The 14,982-nt window shown below is 57.6% G+C and overlaps 1 protein-coding gene across 1 annotated transcript; it reads left to right on the forward strand.

Annotated features, from left to right (window-relative positions):
* The first annotated feature begins 798 nt into the window (after nucleotides 1-798).
* Nucleotides 799-13,102, forward strand: gldc (glycine dehydrogenase (decarboxylating)). Its single transcript, XM_052066884.1, has 25 exons — nucleotides 799-1,304; nucleotides 1,404-1,482; nucleotides 4,034-4,169; nucleotides 4,271-4,435; nucleotides 4,523-4,600; nucleotides 4,686-4,833; nucleotides 5,057-5,253; nucleotides 5,400-5,496; nucleotides 5,566-5,671; nucleotides 5,738-5,877; nucleotides 6,262-6,342; nucleotides 6,433-6,530; nucleotides 7,023-7,107; nucleotides 7,201-7,242; nucleotides 7,316-7,458; nucleotides 7,597-7,672; nucleotides 8,898-9,023; nucleotides 9,431-9,580; nucleotides 10,570-10,682; nucleotides 11,020-11,161; nucleotides 11,249-11,360; nucleotides 11,677-11,772; nucleotides 11,862-12,034; nucleotides 12,125-12,205; nucleotides 12,287-13,102. The coding sequence occupies exons 1-25, from the start codon at nucleotides 1,038-1,040 to the stop codon at nucleotides 12,425-12,427; spliced, it is 3,072 nt and encodes a 1,023-aa protein (XP_051922844.1). The 5' UTR covers nucleotides 799-1,037; the 3' UTR covers nucleotides 12,428-13,102.
* The last annotated feature ends 1,880 nt before the right edge of the window (nucleotides 13,103-14,982 follow it).

A 14,982-nucleotide genomic window follows, 5' to 3' on the forward strand; every position in this document is an offset into this window, starting at 1 on the left:
TGATGCGTTGAAGTCGCTTTGGGGATGAAATGGCCCCGACGTGCGCTTTCGGGGAGACGTGGAGGTGAAATCGGGGAGCCCAGGCGCCGGAATCGCTGCCGGCAAGATCCCGGTCACGCCGGCCAAACGTTTGGGAGCCTCCAGAGAGGTGCGGCGACGCGACAAGAGGGAAGGCCGACAAGTCCAAGCCATCTTGGACCGGGGCGGTGGGGGGGGAGACGTCTGCTTGGAATGAGCCCGCAGCTTCCTCCGTTTCTTTGAGCCAAACAAAGCAAGACTCCAAGCTACTTTTTTGTCTTTCACGTTTGACGGGGCCTTCCTGCAGCGACACCAAAGTCTGCGAGATGATAAAAAGAGCCCACGCGCTCTTCTCCTCCATTCGCACCCAAATATTTGGGTGCGTTCCCCTACTTCGCGGATGAATGTGGCGCGCGCGGCCTCTTTGAAGTTGGCGAGGTCTGCAGTTTTTGAGGCGGGGAAGCTTTGGTTTCCGCGGACACGCATTCACAAGTACTTGAATACATTGACGGGGAGCGCATTATTCTCCTCGGCCTTTGTGAAGTGAGACGCTTCAACGCACGCGCTTTCCGCATTCTTAAACATAGCGCGCTCGCACACCAGCGGCACGCTTAAATCCAAAAGAGTCATCGAGTTGTCTTACGGGCGGCTCGACCACTTTCACTTTGAAGGGAAGCCAAGACAGGAATCGGTGCGGCTGACAATTTGGGGGGGGCCGGGTCGCACCAAAATGGCGTCACGTGAGCGCGCGCGCGCTCGCTCGCTCGTTTGGGGATCGAGCGACAAAGGACGCGGAAAAAGTTGAGCGGCCGTTGAAGTGGGGCTGCGCGTGACGTCACCGTCCGGGTCTGAGCCGCGATTGGCTCGCCGCGGCGCGACCGCCGCCGCTCGCCTCGACTCTCGGGAGGAGTCCCGCACAAGCAGCGGCGGCGCCAGCAGCAGCGGCAGCAGCTCTTCGGCGGGCATCGCTTCACACTCGCGCCGGGCATTCGCCAACTTTTGCTTCCAAAACAAAAGCGATGCAACGCTGCGCCAAGTCGTGGGCCATCTTCTCGGCCAAAGCGGCCGGCCGGACTCGCGCGGCGGCGGTCGCGGTCGCGGTGGCCGCCGGCCGCCGGAGCGCCGCGCCGGGGGCGTCCCTGGCAACGCGCGGCCTCCGGACCTCGGCGCCCGCGTGCTCTCGGCGCATCGAGCGGATCCTGCCCCGCCACGACGACTTCGCCGAGCGCCACATCGGCCCAGGTGAGCGCGAGAAGCGGGACATGCTGGACGCGCTCGGACTGGAGGTAAGAAAAGACGCGCCGAGGACGACCGACCGACCGGCCGGCACACTTGGTGTGCCCCCCCCCCCTTCCTCCCCCCAAGTGCATCGTTTTGCTTTTTAGTCCATCGAGCAGCTGATCGAGAACACCGTGCCGTCGTCCATCCGTCTGAGGCAGAGCATGAAGCTGGACGACCCAGTGTGTAAGTTGACACGGCGGTCGCGCATTTTGTGCCGTACGAACGCAACGTGTTTGGGGCGCAATGACGACGACGACGACGGCAAGGCGAGCGCAAAGTTTCTCGCTCGGGTCCCAAGTCCAGTTCAATCTGGTTTCAGCGCTCGCATTACATCACAGCCCGGGGGGCTCCAAAGAAGGTGACATGGGTGGATGCCGACGCCCCCCCCCCCCAGCCCCCAACGCACTGTGATCTTGTCACATTGCATGCTGACACCCACTGAGAAAAGCAACAATAACATGATTTCAACCCAGCTCAAACCAGTTTCATCACTGGGGCATTCCAAAGGGGGGGAGGGGGGGGGGGTAAAGAAGCCTTTGCAAAAATGCTGATCATCAGAATGCTGGTGGCATTCGGGGTCATTTTTGCAGCGGTGCTTTTGTTGTGGTGTGTCAAATGACACTTTTGGATGGATGTCATTTGCTCCAAAAAATAAGCAACCGGTACCATGTGTGAACCATGTGACCTATATCGCTGTTGCTCCTGTTTTGACTTTACGGCACAGTGAACTTCCCCTCCAAACATTTCGGGTCTATATTTGAAAAACGCTGCGGTCCGCACATCCATGTTCTTTCTCCGCGGCAATAGATTCGCTAGCATCAAAGAAGGTTAAAAAAAAGACGTACTGCCCGCTCGATGCCAAAGAACAGCAAACAATACAAAGAAATCAAACGAGTGGAAAATAGTGACGCTATCGTGACAATCAATTTGAGGATGTCAAGGTGTCCAACGTAGCAAAGTTCCCAGAGGAAACAGCCAAATGGAAAGAAAGGCACAAAAAGCCACTCAAGCGCAACAGCATTTGGGTGGGCTTAAAAAAGAGATTTCGGTCCCAGTATATGGAAATATTTCTGGCGAGTACACCCGAGTTTTCCGTCAAGGGTGAAAATGAGCATCGGATCGGCTGTTGCGCGACAAATAACAGATCGCGGCCGATCCGATTTATTCACCTCAGATAAATGTTCGGCACTCCCGCGAGACAGAATGACGTCACGAGCGGGCTCCAAATTGTCCCCCGTGCACGCGATGCGTGCCCCGAAATGTGCGCTTCGCAGCCCTCGCGATCGATAGCTTGTCATTTCTGCTGCCTTTTGTTATTTCTTCATTCAGACGATTGGCAGTTTGCGGCGTTGCGCAACTGCGTAACTAATAGCTCACCGCCTTCGGGCTTGATGATTTACTGATGAGCTCACAGCAGCTTTTTTTTGTTGTTGTGAATGGACCATAAATAGAGAAGTGGGAATCATTAACTACGTTTGTTGGCGTCACCTGGCTTGGGGGGGGGGGTGGCGTTGTTCTATTGGTCGGGGCCGGGGAGGCTCGATGCCGGCCCTTTTCTGCCGCTTGAGCTTTCGAAGGGAATAACGAGGCGTGTCTCCGAATCGGGCCCCCGCCGGCGACACGCCGCCCCGCTGACATTTCCCAGCAAAATTCTATTCTTTGAGCCGCCCGAATGACGTTAGCGGTGGCGGCGGGTCTAATCGCATCGAAATTTCCAGTTCGGCCTCACGAAGCCCACGACGACGTCGGCGTCTTTCCGCCCTCTAATTGGTTGATCGGCGCAAAAGCGTTCCGGCCAGCGAAAGGAGTCCGTCGTGACCCCGCGCGCATCACGGCCTTGAATAAGCGGCATTTCCGCCGGCGAGGATGTCGGCCGATGGCGCTTTTGTCACTTGTTGAGTCATTCTGCGGTTCCCTTTTGGGGGGGGTAAGGGGCGATTGTAATTATCGGGTGAGTTTTGCCATTCGCAGTCGGACTCCGTGAATGGAAGCTTCTCAATGGAGCAAAACTTTGCGCCCCTTTTGTTCCCCCTCTCCACGGCGGCATTAAGAGGTGGAGGATTAAGTCCCCGTTGAAGCGTCACGCTACCGCCGCCGCCTACGATATTTGGAGCGCACTTGACGTTGAAGCCGCTGCACGGATCCGCTTTTTTTCCGGGTGCTTTGGCTTTCCCGGCAGCGGTTCCGACGGCGCGCCATTGTCCCGTTCCTCGGCGTTGCCGGGCGACCGGAGGAATCTCAGTTGTCGCTTTGGCACGGCTCTCGCTAAATGGGGCGAGGGAGGGGGCGGGAGCGCGCCGGAGGGATCCGGCTCTTCTCGGGATGTTTGCAAACAAAATATGTCCCCGTTTGCCAACTCTCCGTCGCTTACGTTCTGAAATGCTTCTGTCGTCGGGTAGAGGCGGCCACGCGGTGACTCCTGACAAAGCAAGCGGCTGAAAGTCGCAAGAGGGGAAAGGGTTCATCTCGGGTCGCCGCGGTCCACGGGCCGACGCCGGACCACGCTGGCCGGTTGTCCCGTCGCGGCCTGGTTTTCTGACCCGCGGTTCTCTGCGGAAGCGCTCTCGTGTCGGTCTCGAGTCTAACGTGTCGTCCCATCTTGGAGGTCAAACGGGCTCTTTGTTCTTCATCGCCTCGTTCTTCTTGGGCTCTTCAAGGATGGGAAGGGTCGTTGGAAAAACAAGTGCGGTTCTCTGTTACAAGGTCGGCAAAAAGTGTGATTTGTACGTTGCAGGCGAGAACGAAGTGTTGGAGTCGCTGCACAAGATCGCATCCAAGAACAAGGTGTGGCGTTCCTACATCGGCATGGGCTACTACAACTGCTCCGTGCCGCCCCCCATCCAGCGCAACCTCCTGGAGAATGCCGGCTGGTGAGTCGCACCCACCGACCGCCGGGCTTTCGCGCGTGCCAGCTGCTTGAGCGCCACTCCTCCGTTCCAAGCGGCGCCCCCTCGCCATTTGTGCTCCTCAGGGTGACCCAGTACACGCCCTACCAGCCCGAGGTGTCCCAAGGCCGCCTGGAGTCTCTGCTCAACTACCAGACCATGATCTGCGACATCACGGGGCTGCCCATGGCCAACGCGTCGCTGCTGGACGAGGCCACGGCCGCCGCCGAGGCCATGCAGCTCTGCCACAGGTGCGAAGAAACGGCAGCAAGAGACACCCCCCCCCACCCCCCGAGTCAGCGTAAACCATCCCGGCTTTCCTCGCCTTCTCATCGCAGACAGAACAAGCGGAGAATCTTCTACGTGGACCCTCGCTGCCACCCTCAGACCATCGCGGTGGTCCAGACCAGAGCCAAGTAGGGTCGCGTTCAAATGGCCGCCGAGCGCCCCGAGATGACGGCCTTCTCAATGGGGGCGCCCCCTTCCGCTCGGACTTTGCAGCTACATCGGCGTCCAGACGGTGCTGAAGCTGCCTCACGAGATGGACTTTGGCGGGAAGGACGTTAGCGGCGTTCTGTTCCAGTACCCCGACACTGACGGCAGGGTGGAGGACTTTACGGCCCTTGTGGACCGGGCGCACAAGGGAGGGGTAAGACCGCCGCCCCCCGGGGAAAATGCCAATAACAGGGCATGTACGTACGTACGTCGCCGCTTTCTTCCCAACGCGAGGTTGTCCGCGGGTACGGCTCGTGCCCGTGCGAGATCCCTCCCTGGCTCTCTCTCGTCGCCGCCGTTCGGGAGCTCGTCTCGCTGCGACCGACGTGTCGGCGTAGCTTTTCCTGGTCTGACGGAAATCCATTTTGGCCTCGCAGGCCTTGGCCTGCTGCGCGACGGATCTGCTGGCGCTGTGCATGCTGCGTCCCCCCGGCGAGTTCGGTGTGGACATTGCGCTGGGGAGCTCCCAGAGGTTCGGGGTTCCTCTGTGCTACGGGGGTCCGCACGCCGCCTTCTTCTCCGTCAAAGAGAACCTGGTCCGAATGATGCCCGGCAGGATGGTCGGCGTCACCAGGTGGGACACGGAAGACTTTTGCCCTCGGCCTCCCCGCCGGACGTCTCGCCGGCGGGTCCTTTGCGCAAAAGGCTCGATCGGTCCCCAAATTTGTCCATCCACGAAAGCTCTCGCGAGCGGCGTACCCTGTGTGTTGCTGTTTCGAGGGATGCGGCGGGAAAGGAGGTGTTTCGGCTGGCGCTGCAGACCAGGGAGCAGCACATCCGACGGGACAAGGCCACCAGCAACATCTGCACGGCTCAGGTAGGGCCCGGGAGCCCCCCCGACGACCGAGCGGCCCCCGTCCCAACTGGCTCGTCTCCCCGCCGCCAGGCTCTGCTCGCCAACATGGCCGCCATGTTCGCGCTCTACCACGGCCCGCAAGGACTCCGGCACATCGCCGAGAGGACGCACAACGCCGCGCTCATCCTGGCCGAGGGTAAAAAGCTCTTTGCGCCGCCGGGGGCGGAAGACGGGTGACTTCTAAGCGGCGGTGACGGCGCAGGTCTGAAGAGGGCGGGACACCGGCTGCACGGCGACATGTTCTTCGACACGCTCAAGATCACCTGCGGCGTGGCGGCCAAGGACATCCTGGAGAGAGCTGCGCAGAGGCGCATGAACCTCAGGGTCTACGCCGACGGAGCGGTGAGGACCTTTTGTCCATTTTCTTCCTTTCGTCCGTCCGTCCATCCGTCCGTGGCGCGTGATCCAGATGGGGTGGAGCCATGTCATTTTGGCCCCAACGTCTTCCTTCCGTTGGTCCTGGAAAGTGACCCCATTGAGAGGCAGCCCTTTCGCTGGTGTTGCGATCCTGGGGTCGTTGCCGGATGGGTGACGAGCCCAGACCACCTGGAGCTCATGGGCGCCCTCGCTTCCGGAACGGGCCGTCCGTCGGTCCGAGGAGATGGCGGTCGCCGCCGTCTTGGTGGTCGCCCTCCTTTTTGGCATTTCTCCCGGGCTGCGAAAGCAGACTGCCAATTCCCCGCCGCGAAGGCTGTGAAATCCGGCCCCCGTTTCTTTTCATCTCAGCTGGGCGTATCGCTGGACGAGACGGTGACCGAAAGGGACCTGGATGACTTGCTGTGGGTCTTTGGCTGCGAATCCTCCGCCGTACGTTGCCGCCGACGCCACTTTTCCGCCGGCGCCCTCTTGTGGCTTTGCGATCATTCGAGCGCGGGGTGTTGGGTTTTGCTGCGATAGGAGCTGATTGCTGAAAAGATGGGCGAGCGGACGAAGGGCATCATGGCAAGTCCTTTCAAGAGGACCAGCAAGTACCTGACGCACCAGGTCTTCAACAGGTGGAGAGTCAACCGTGACGTGACCGAGCGTTCGGCGCCGTCCTGAGGATACGCCGGTATCGTCAAAAAAAGGAGAACCTCCGCCGAGGAGAACCTTTCCTCGGCCTTTGCCCAACGTTTCGTAGCCCGGGTGCTTTAATGCGGAATACGGCGCGCTGCCATGACCGTGCCAACGGAAGCCTCGATGTCACGCGTTTGTCGTCGTCGTTCGCCGAGAGCCGTTGGCCTTCGTTTTGAACGGGGGGCCCCGTCATTTGCAGTCGGTCATGGAGTGAGGCGTGTCTTATGGCAAACTAGCGTCTCGCGCTAACTCCGACTTGATAACATTGGCTGCCGATGCGGATTGCTTCTCTGCGGCCGCTTTGGGGCAGTCCCGACTTGTATCTTTGCCGGGGGCCGTAAAGGAGACTCTCGGCTCGGAAGGCGAGCTCCGGCCGGCCTTTCCGAATAGCGCGCCGGCACGCTAACGGTCCCGCTTTGGCTCCCCCTCAGTTACCACTCGGAGACAAACATCGTGCGCTACATGAAGCGCTTGGAGAACAAAGACATCTCGCTGGTGCACAGCATGATCCCACTGGTGAGAACTCAGCCGCGGCGCCATTTGAGGAGAAATGTTTAAAAAGCCAGACAAATTCACCATGGTGGTCGTGCGATTACGGCGACCGTTTAGGGCTCTTGCACCATGAAGCTGAACAGCTCCTCGGAGCTCACGGTGAGTCACTTCGGCGGCGCCGGATTCGGATTTTGTCCGCTCATACTCAAATGGGCTCTCCCGTTTGCCGCAGCCGATCACCTGGAGGGAGTTTGCCAACATTCACCCGTTCGTGCCGCTGGAGCAGGCCGAGGGCTACCAGAAGCTCTTCGGGCAGCTGGAGAAGGACCTCTGCGAGGTGACGGGCTACGACAAGATCTCCTTCCAGCCAAACAGGTGAGCCACGGCCGCCTGGTCGCGCACGACGACCGGGCAGTCGGCCCTCGTCGTCCAATAGGATGGGAACGAAGGCGGCTGCGTGTCGATGGGGCCTTTGCGGCGTTTGTGACGGCCTCGTTGCTTTTTGTCTGGCAGCGGCGCTCAGGGAGAATATGCCGGCCTGGCGGCGATTAAGGCCTACCTCAACTCAAAGGGGGAGACCTCGAGAAGCGTGAGTGATCGACGACACACAGATGACTCGTGTCCAAAGGAGGACGTTGACTGGATTCTCTTTCCTTGGGCCGCCGCCCTTTTCCCACCGCGTCCGGCAACGTTATTCTCATCGCTACCACGTCAACATGCGGCGGTGTTCTTTTTTTGTCCTTTGTTTGTCAACGAGGGGCGTAATCCTTATCGCCGGCACTTGTTGTCCGCGGAACGTGCGAGTCACCGCGACCTCACAGTTCCGACGCGTTTGCCGATTGGTCGTCACTCGAGAACGAGTGGCAGATAAGACATGCCCTGAGATCAAGAACGGCTGACTGGACTTTCAGCGCCTGTACTCTTTGGCGCTAAATAATCATCTATGTGTGCGTGTCTTAGATAGGGGGGGGGCGGTCTTGACGGAGTCAAAGTCCAAATAGGCAAGGTTCCATATTTGGCGTTTACATTTTGCAGAGAGGGCACGCGCGTGCGTGTTATTTGCGGACGTTGCCCAACCCGCAGGTCTAAGTGCCCCCGGCTCCATTGCGCAATGTCGCCCTAATAAGGCAGCGGATCAATTAGTGACCGGCGGGACGCTTCAACGTTCAGCTCACAAAAGCGCAAAAAACGGCAGCCATTTGTCAGGTCGCACGACGAAAGAGCAAAAGGCTTTCTGCGCCGGGTTTTTGAGGGTGAGGTTTTGAGGGTGAGGACTTTTGACGACGTCTCCTCAGGCCGCCTTCCACTAAAGTGGGCGACATCCTTGATGAATGAAATGATCATCCAATATCGTCAGGAGTCGCTTGCGTTTTTTGCCGTTTCCTAAAAAATGAAAGAAAATCCAATGTAGGCGAGCCATTATTGGAGGAGGGCGACAGCTTCCAAAAACACCGAAAGATCGGAATTGGAATTCGGAAAAGGAACGGCTCGCCTACTTGAGACGCAGACGTCCGTACCGCACGGCGATGCGTGATATGAAAAATGGAGAAAACTTGAAGCTCCGTTTTCATGAAGTCAGGTCTTGACATTTTAGGCCTCCGTTCACGTTGTCACCTTGCCGTCGATTTATTTGGTTTCATGTCGACATTTCCAGCAATCCGAATGTTCGAGGGACAGCTTGTAGAGTGGCGCAAACTTAAGATCGGGATCGGGCCCGCTTTTATTTTCTTTTTCCTCCTGGATTTCAAGTCAGAACCTCGGACGGCGTTTCTGGAGAGGCCGTGTGGATTTGACGGTTTGTCTTTGCGCCGCAGGTGTGTCTGATCCCCAAGTCGGCGCACGGCACCAACCCGGCCAGCGCTCAGATGGCCGGCATGAAGGTGCAGGTGGTGGAGGTGGACAAAGACGGCAACATCGACCTGGCCCACCTCAAGGCCCTGGTACTGTGCCCGCTCTCTCTCTCTCTCTCTCTCTCTTTTTTTTTTGGGGGGGGGTACATTCCGAAGCTTTAAACGTACAGTCTTTCTTGCACCCCCACTTTTCAATCAAAATGTCATTTTTCGCAACAGTTTTCTTTGGAAATCGGGGGCTCTTGGCAAGTGGCTCCAAATGAAAAAGTAGCGCTTTGGCACCATCTTGTGGCATCTTAGTGCCGAGGAACCGTGAGGGGATGAACTTCAACGATAGAAACGCGGCACGGCACGGCGGTCACTCGGGGCCGTTTGGTGTCTTGGGACTATTTCTCATTCCGCTTTTCAGCAATTTGAAAAATGGATGCAAGGGTTTGCCTCCTGACTCGCGAATGCAAATGGTCAACGCGGGCCCCCCCCCCCCCCTCTTCCTCCAGGTGGACAAGCACCGCGCCAACCTGGCGGCCATGATGATCACGTACCCGTCCACCTTCGGCGTGTTTGAGGAGAAAATCCAGGACGTGTGCCAGCTCATCCACGGCGCCGGCGGCCAGGTGTACCTGGACGGTGCCAACATGAACGCCCAGGTACGCGCCCGGAAAGCCCACGCGCCCTTCGCCCCCTCGGCGCTGGGCTGACCGGCTCCATGCATTTGCTTTGTTTTCTCTTGGATGCATTTTTCACACGGGCGCGCTTTTGGAACGCGGGAGAAAGCCCGAGCGCCCGCAATTAAAATGCAAGCGCCAGAACCGTCGGCCAGCGAAAGCCGACGTCATCTTACGAGGGAAAGGAGATTTGCCAGCTTTGGAACATTTTTCAGAGGCTTCTTTCTACATGAGCGCTCTTTGGGAAAACTTGGCCGAGATACAAAAGGGAAGCCGTCTATCGCTCACGCGCGCACGGCAGCAACTGCTATCAAATAGCAACGCTGTGGACGCCAATGAGCGAGGCGTCGACTTACAAGTTGCGGGCGGCGGTCCGGCCTCCGGAGTAACGAGCAGCCGGGCCGATCGCCTTTCTCGGGAAACGCGGCGGCCGGTGGCGAGGATCCAAAGCAGTCGCCGTTCCAAACGTAATCCTGCAAAGGGAGACAGAAAACCATAAAGATCCGAATCGCAGGCCGAACACTTTTCCGGGACTTGCATCCGTTTTAGCAGTGCTTGATCCCCAACGGGGGATGTCGCCGGAGTCCATCCCAGCACACCGAACGGGCCGCCGCTCGGTCGCAGGGCACGCGTAGAAAGGAACCAGCCCCGTTCACGGTCACGCCGTCAGCGATCCCGCACACCAATCGACCGCGTGCAGCGCATCGCCGACACGCGCTTCACGCTTGACAACAGGAAGACAGCTTTTTGCTTTTCTTTGAAATGTCCCCCGGCTTACGTCGCCGTGCGCCGAGGCGGGGAGAGAAAGGGCCGACGTTTGAATGGTAATGTGCCCGCGGCTTAGCGACTAGCGTTGTGCACGTTCTTGTCGGCTCGTCCGTCGCGAGGCGAGAAGAGGCGGCGGGGGGGGGCGCGCTTCCACCCTTCCACCTATGGCACGAGTCAAAGTTGCGCCCGCCGGTGTGTGGCAGGTGGGCCTGTGTCGTCCCGGAGATTACGGCTCCGACGTGTCGCACCTCAACCTGCACAAAACCTTCTGCATACCGCACGGAGGCGGAGGACCAGGCATGGGGCCCATCGGAGTGTACGTAGCCGTCGCGCTCGTCGGCATCTCCGGAAAGCCGTCCGAGCGTCGCTTCCGTTCTTTGCCTTCCCGCGCGCTCGTTCGCCATTTGGCATCGTCAATCTTCCGCCACGGCGTGACATTTCTGCACACTGAACGCTATTGTCGCGCGCAGAAATGTCACGCCGTCGGGGGCAAAGCTCGACGGGCGAGAGCGCCTCCGTCCACTCGCGCGGCCGCCGAGGCTCAAGGGCGTAGGCGTGGACGGCGCTCCGGACGGCTTCATTCCGGGCTTGGCACTAGCGTTAGCATTAGCATGAGCGTTAGCGTGAGCTGGCTGTGGTTGGGCCCCGAGCAGGAAGGCCCACCTGGCCCCTTTCCTGCCGAGCCACCCGGTGGTCTCCATGCGCTCGGTGGACAGCGGCAGCTCCCTGGGCACCATCAGCGCCGCGCCGTGGGGCTCCAGCGCCATCCTGCCCATCTCCTGGGCCTACATCAAGGTGGGCGGCCCCCGCCCGACCCGAATCGCCAGCCGTCGTGTGAGCTGGCGCCACTAAGGTCGCGCGGGTGTTTTTTTCTTCCTGCAGATGATGGGCGCCAAGGGTCTGCTTCACGCCACAGAGATGGCCATCCTCAATGCCAACTACATGGCCAAAAGGCTGGAGGGCCACTACAAGATCCTCTACAGAGGCGCCAAAGGTACCTTTGGCTTTGCGGGCACAGATGACGGGGCGGCGCCGGTCCGGCATCTGGCCGAGCGCCGCCTTTGCCGAGGTCGAGTGTTCGGCGGCGTTGGCAAAGGCTTTCCCTTGCCGCGACGCGTTGGACTTCCTCCACCAAAAACAAAAGCAGGCATTCCGAAGCGGAAATATTAACCCTACGACGGCTTTCGGACTAAAGGAAAGGCCCGATTGACCAGCGCCGGCCGCCTTTCATTCGGAATCGTTGTCATCATTTCCCCCCCCCCCAGCAAAGTCACGCGTTTCCGTTTGCTACGACATATTTGCGCCCGCAGGCTTTGTGGCCCATGAGTTCATCGTGGACGTGAGGCCCTTCAAGAAATCGGCCAACGTGGAGGCCGTGGACGTGGCCAAGCGGCTCCAAGATTACGGTCAGTTCGCGGCTGCCGGACGGAAGGTCGGGGGCACGGGGGCCCCCCTCCCCTCGCTTTTACGTGTCCTGGTTTCTCCGCTTCGCTAGGGTTTCACGCGCCCACCATGTCGTGGCCCGTGGCGGGCACGCTCATGATCGAGCCCACCGAATCGGAGGACAAAGGCGAAATGGACCGCTTCTGCGACGCGCTGCTGGGCATCCGGCAGGAGATCGCCGACATCGAGGAGGGCAGGATGGACGCTCGCGTCAACCCGCTCAAGGTGATGGGCGCGGCCGCCGTGCAAGGAACGCCGTCCGGCCGGCCCGCTTTGTCAACCGCCGCGCCGCCCGGCCTCTGTTTTGTCTCTCAGATGTCCCCCCACTCGCTGGCTTGCGTCTTGTCCTCCACTTGGGACAGACCTTACTCCAGAGAGTTTGCCGCCTTCCCCCTGGTAAGCTGACAAACTTCCGCTGCAATTTGTTGCGGAAATTTCCTCAAAGAAATGCAAATTTCCCCCCCCCCCTGCGCGCAGCCTTTCATTCGGCCCGAGACCAAGTTCTGGCCGACCATCTCGCGGATCGACGACATCTACGGCGACCAGCACCTGGTGTGCACCTGCCCCCCCATGGAGGCTTACGAGTCCCCCTACGAGGAGAAGCGGGCCTCCTCCTAGGGCTTTTCTTCCCCGTTAGCTCGGTCCCGACGTCCGCACCCGCCGTGCGATTCTCGGGGAAAGGAAATTTTTAAAAGCCCGCAAATGATCAGAGTTCACCTTTGTTGCGGAAAAAAAGTCTTCTTCCATAAATTCAGTCGGACGTTAAGACTGAGCCTACGTGATTTGTTTTTTTTTTCCTTTTCCGTTCATATCAGTAACATGCTTGGGTTGTTTGCGACTCTTTCGGTGGACCAAAGGTGCAACTTTTGCTTTCCCCTCCCCCCCAAAAATGAAATAATCATCATTGCACCGCGACAGAATTTTCCAATATTTCTCAAACCTAAGAAGAAAGAAAATTCCTTGTGCCTCTATTGTTGCTGCCTTGACCAGCCCACCACCCATTTTTTTTATGTTATTTTTTTTGTAATGTGTCCCTGTAGCCTTGTTAATGTTGTTGTATTTTAACATCTCAAAGTTTCATTTCATTTTCTGTGGTGGACTTTTTTGGGTGTTTGTTCCATATTTGCAGCCGAGAATGACCAAGTAGTCTCTCGTGTGAGAAGGTATTTTACCCGAATTTAAGTCAACTCAGCCACATACGCGATGGTTTACTGTGTAACAGCCCGGGGTTGTTTTTGGGCGGGGGTTGTTGATGCTAAGAAAACCAAATAATTAAACAAGACCCATATTTAAGATGTGCGCGTTCTGTTGACTGTTCATGTGAGTTTACATTGCAACCTTTCCACATGAGTGAGCTCATGCGTTTGTCAACATACGATCTGCCAAGTGTGTCTTTTTGTTTCTAAGGTTATCTACCGTCAAACTTAATATGAAACGCAGAGGATTCTTTGTGTCCTTGAAGCCTCTACCAGCTTAGCGCTAACATACAACGGGGAAACGCCAAAGACGAGTGGCACCGACGCGGCCGTAGCCTCCCCTCCCCAGCTCTCGCATGTCTAAATGCAAACCACACGCGGGCCAAATGAATTCACACTCACAGGCTCAAACTGTTTATCCTCTGCCATGACGGACGAATACGGGGGTGTCAAGCCGCGGTCCTCCGGGGCCGATGTTCGGCTTTTTCAGACGTTTCCCTTCTCCGACGCACCCGGTTGAATTGACCGCAATCATCATGGGGCTCCTGCGGAGCTTGCTGATGAATCGGGTGCCTTAGAGGAGGGAGACATCTAAAACATGCAGGACGCTGGCCCTCGAGGACCCGCAGTCGGACGCCTGCGGACTCATTTTGTTTGTTTTTTTTTTAATCTATGTCGTTTGATGCTCCTTCCACGGAGCGCTCTATGTTGGTGCGCCGCAATTAGGACGAAGAAAGTTTTCCCTGTTCATTTGACGCACGTGTGCGAAAGCGAGGGACACGAGCTTTGCTCAGTCCAACCTTGCCCGCAAAAAAAAAACTGGAAACCGTGGAAACCTCCTCCATCCAAAAATCGGATCACATGTGGTGTCTCTCATTCGTTTGGCTGTCCGCTAGCTTGCGCGTTCAAGATCTTGACGAAAAGCACGTGGCTGCGAAGACAAGAAATTGTGCCGAGTGAACGCAGGTTTACACGGCTTTGTAAGAGCGTGTGTGTGTGTGTGTGTGTGTGTGTGTGAGAGTGGGGGGGGGGGGGTGTTTGTTTGACTTAACGCGGCACACTATGACCGGGACGTTTTGTCGCCCGCAAATTCCAAGGTTCGCTGTCCTGCTCTCCAAAAGCGCTCGTCGCTCGGTAGCCTCTCGAAGCTAAGCGCCAGGCTAGTCTAAGCACTTGGCGCCATTAGCAAGCAAAAACGGACGTTAGCCAAAGGAGCGTTTTCACCACAGTAGTCAACAAGTTGGTAACAGAACTTACCACGATGTCGCTCTCTTGGTTCTTGAGTCTTGTCTGACAACCAACGAAGTCAGTCTTTTTTCGAGTGCAGCCGCCGCTTCTCGTCTTAGTTCTTTGACCGAAGCTGTATGATTTGTCTTCAACATGTTTCGACATTCATTGTGGGCTCCCCCGGGGTTCGGTGCCAGATCGCAAATGACTTCGTCTAGAGATCGTCGGCAGGAGGCGGGGTACACCCGCAACCGGCGGCCAGCCGATCGCAGGGCTCACTCAATACTTGACACATCGTCAGGAGTATTCGCTTGGCATTTACACGAAGCCATACGTTTGTGTCTACCTATACAGTATAATGGACAATATGCACACGAACATGGAAGCGCGCCTGCATGTGATATGACGATATAAATAAGAAACGGTTAGCTCCTTTTTGCCTTTGTCCTGGGGCTCAACTAGCTTTTGTCTGAAGTCTACGTTTCAACAAAAAATAATCCGAAAAATAGAGGGCTGCGTCCTTTTCGCAATTACCCACAATGCACTACCGGCGGCCATATTGGAGGGCTGTTACGAACAAGCCGTACACGAAGTCGATTGTGACTGTTCATTCATATTCAAGAATATGCCGCTGACATGTGCTATTGTCAACCGTCACAACCGAGGTGGGAGAGATTAAAAAAAGGTTTTTATCGCATTCCTAGGGTTACGAAAGGCCATGGGGAGGCGGCAGCAAAGAAAAGTGAGCGA

Source organism: Hippocampus zosterae, chromosome 6 (assembly GCF_025434085.1).
Source record: "Hippocampus zosterae strain Florida chromosome 6, ASM2543408v3, whole genome shotgun sequence".
NCBI lineage: Eukaryota > Metazoa > Chordata > Actinopteri > Syngnathiformes > Syngnathidae > Hippocampus > Hippocampus zosterae.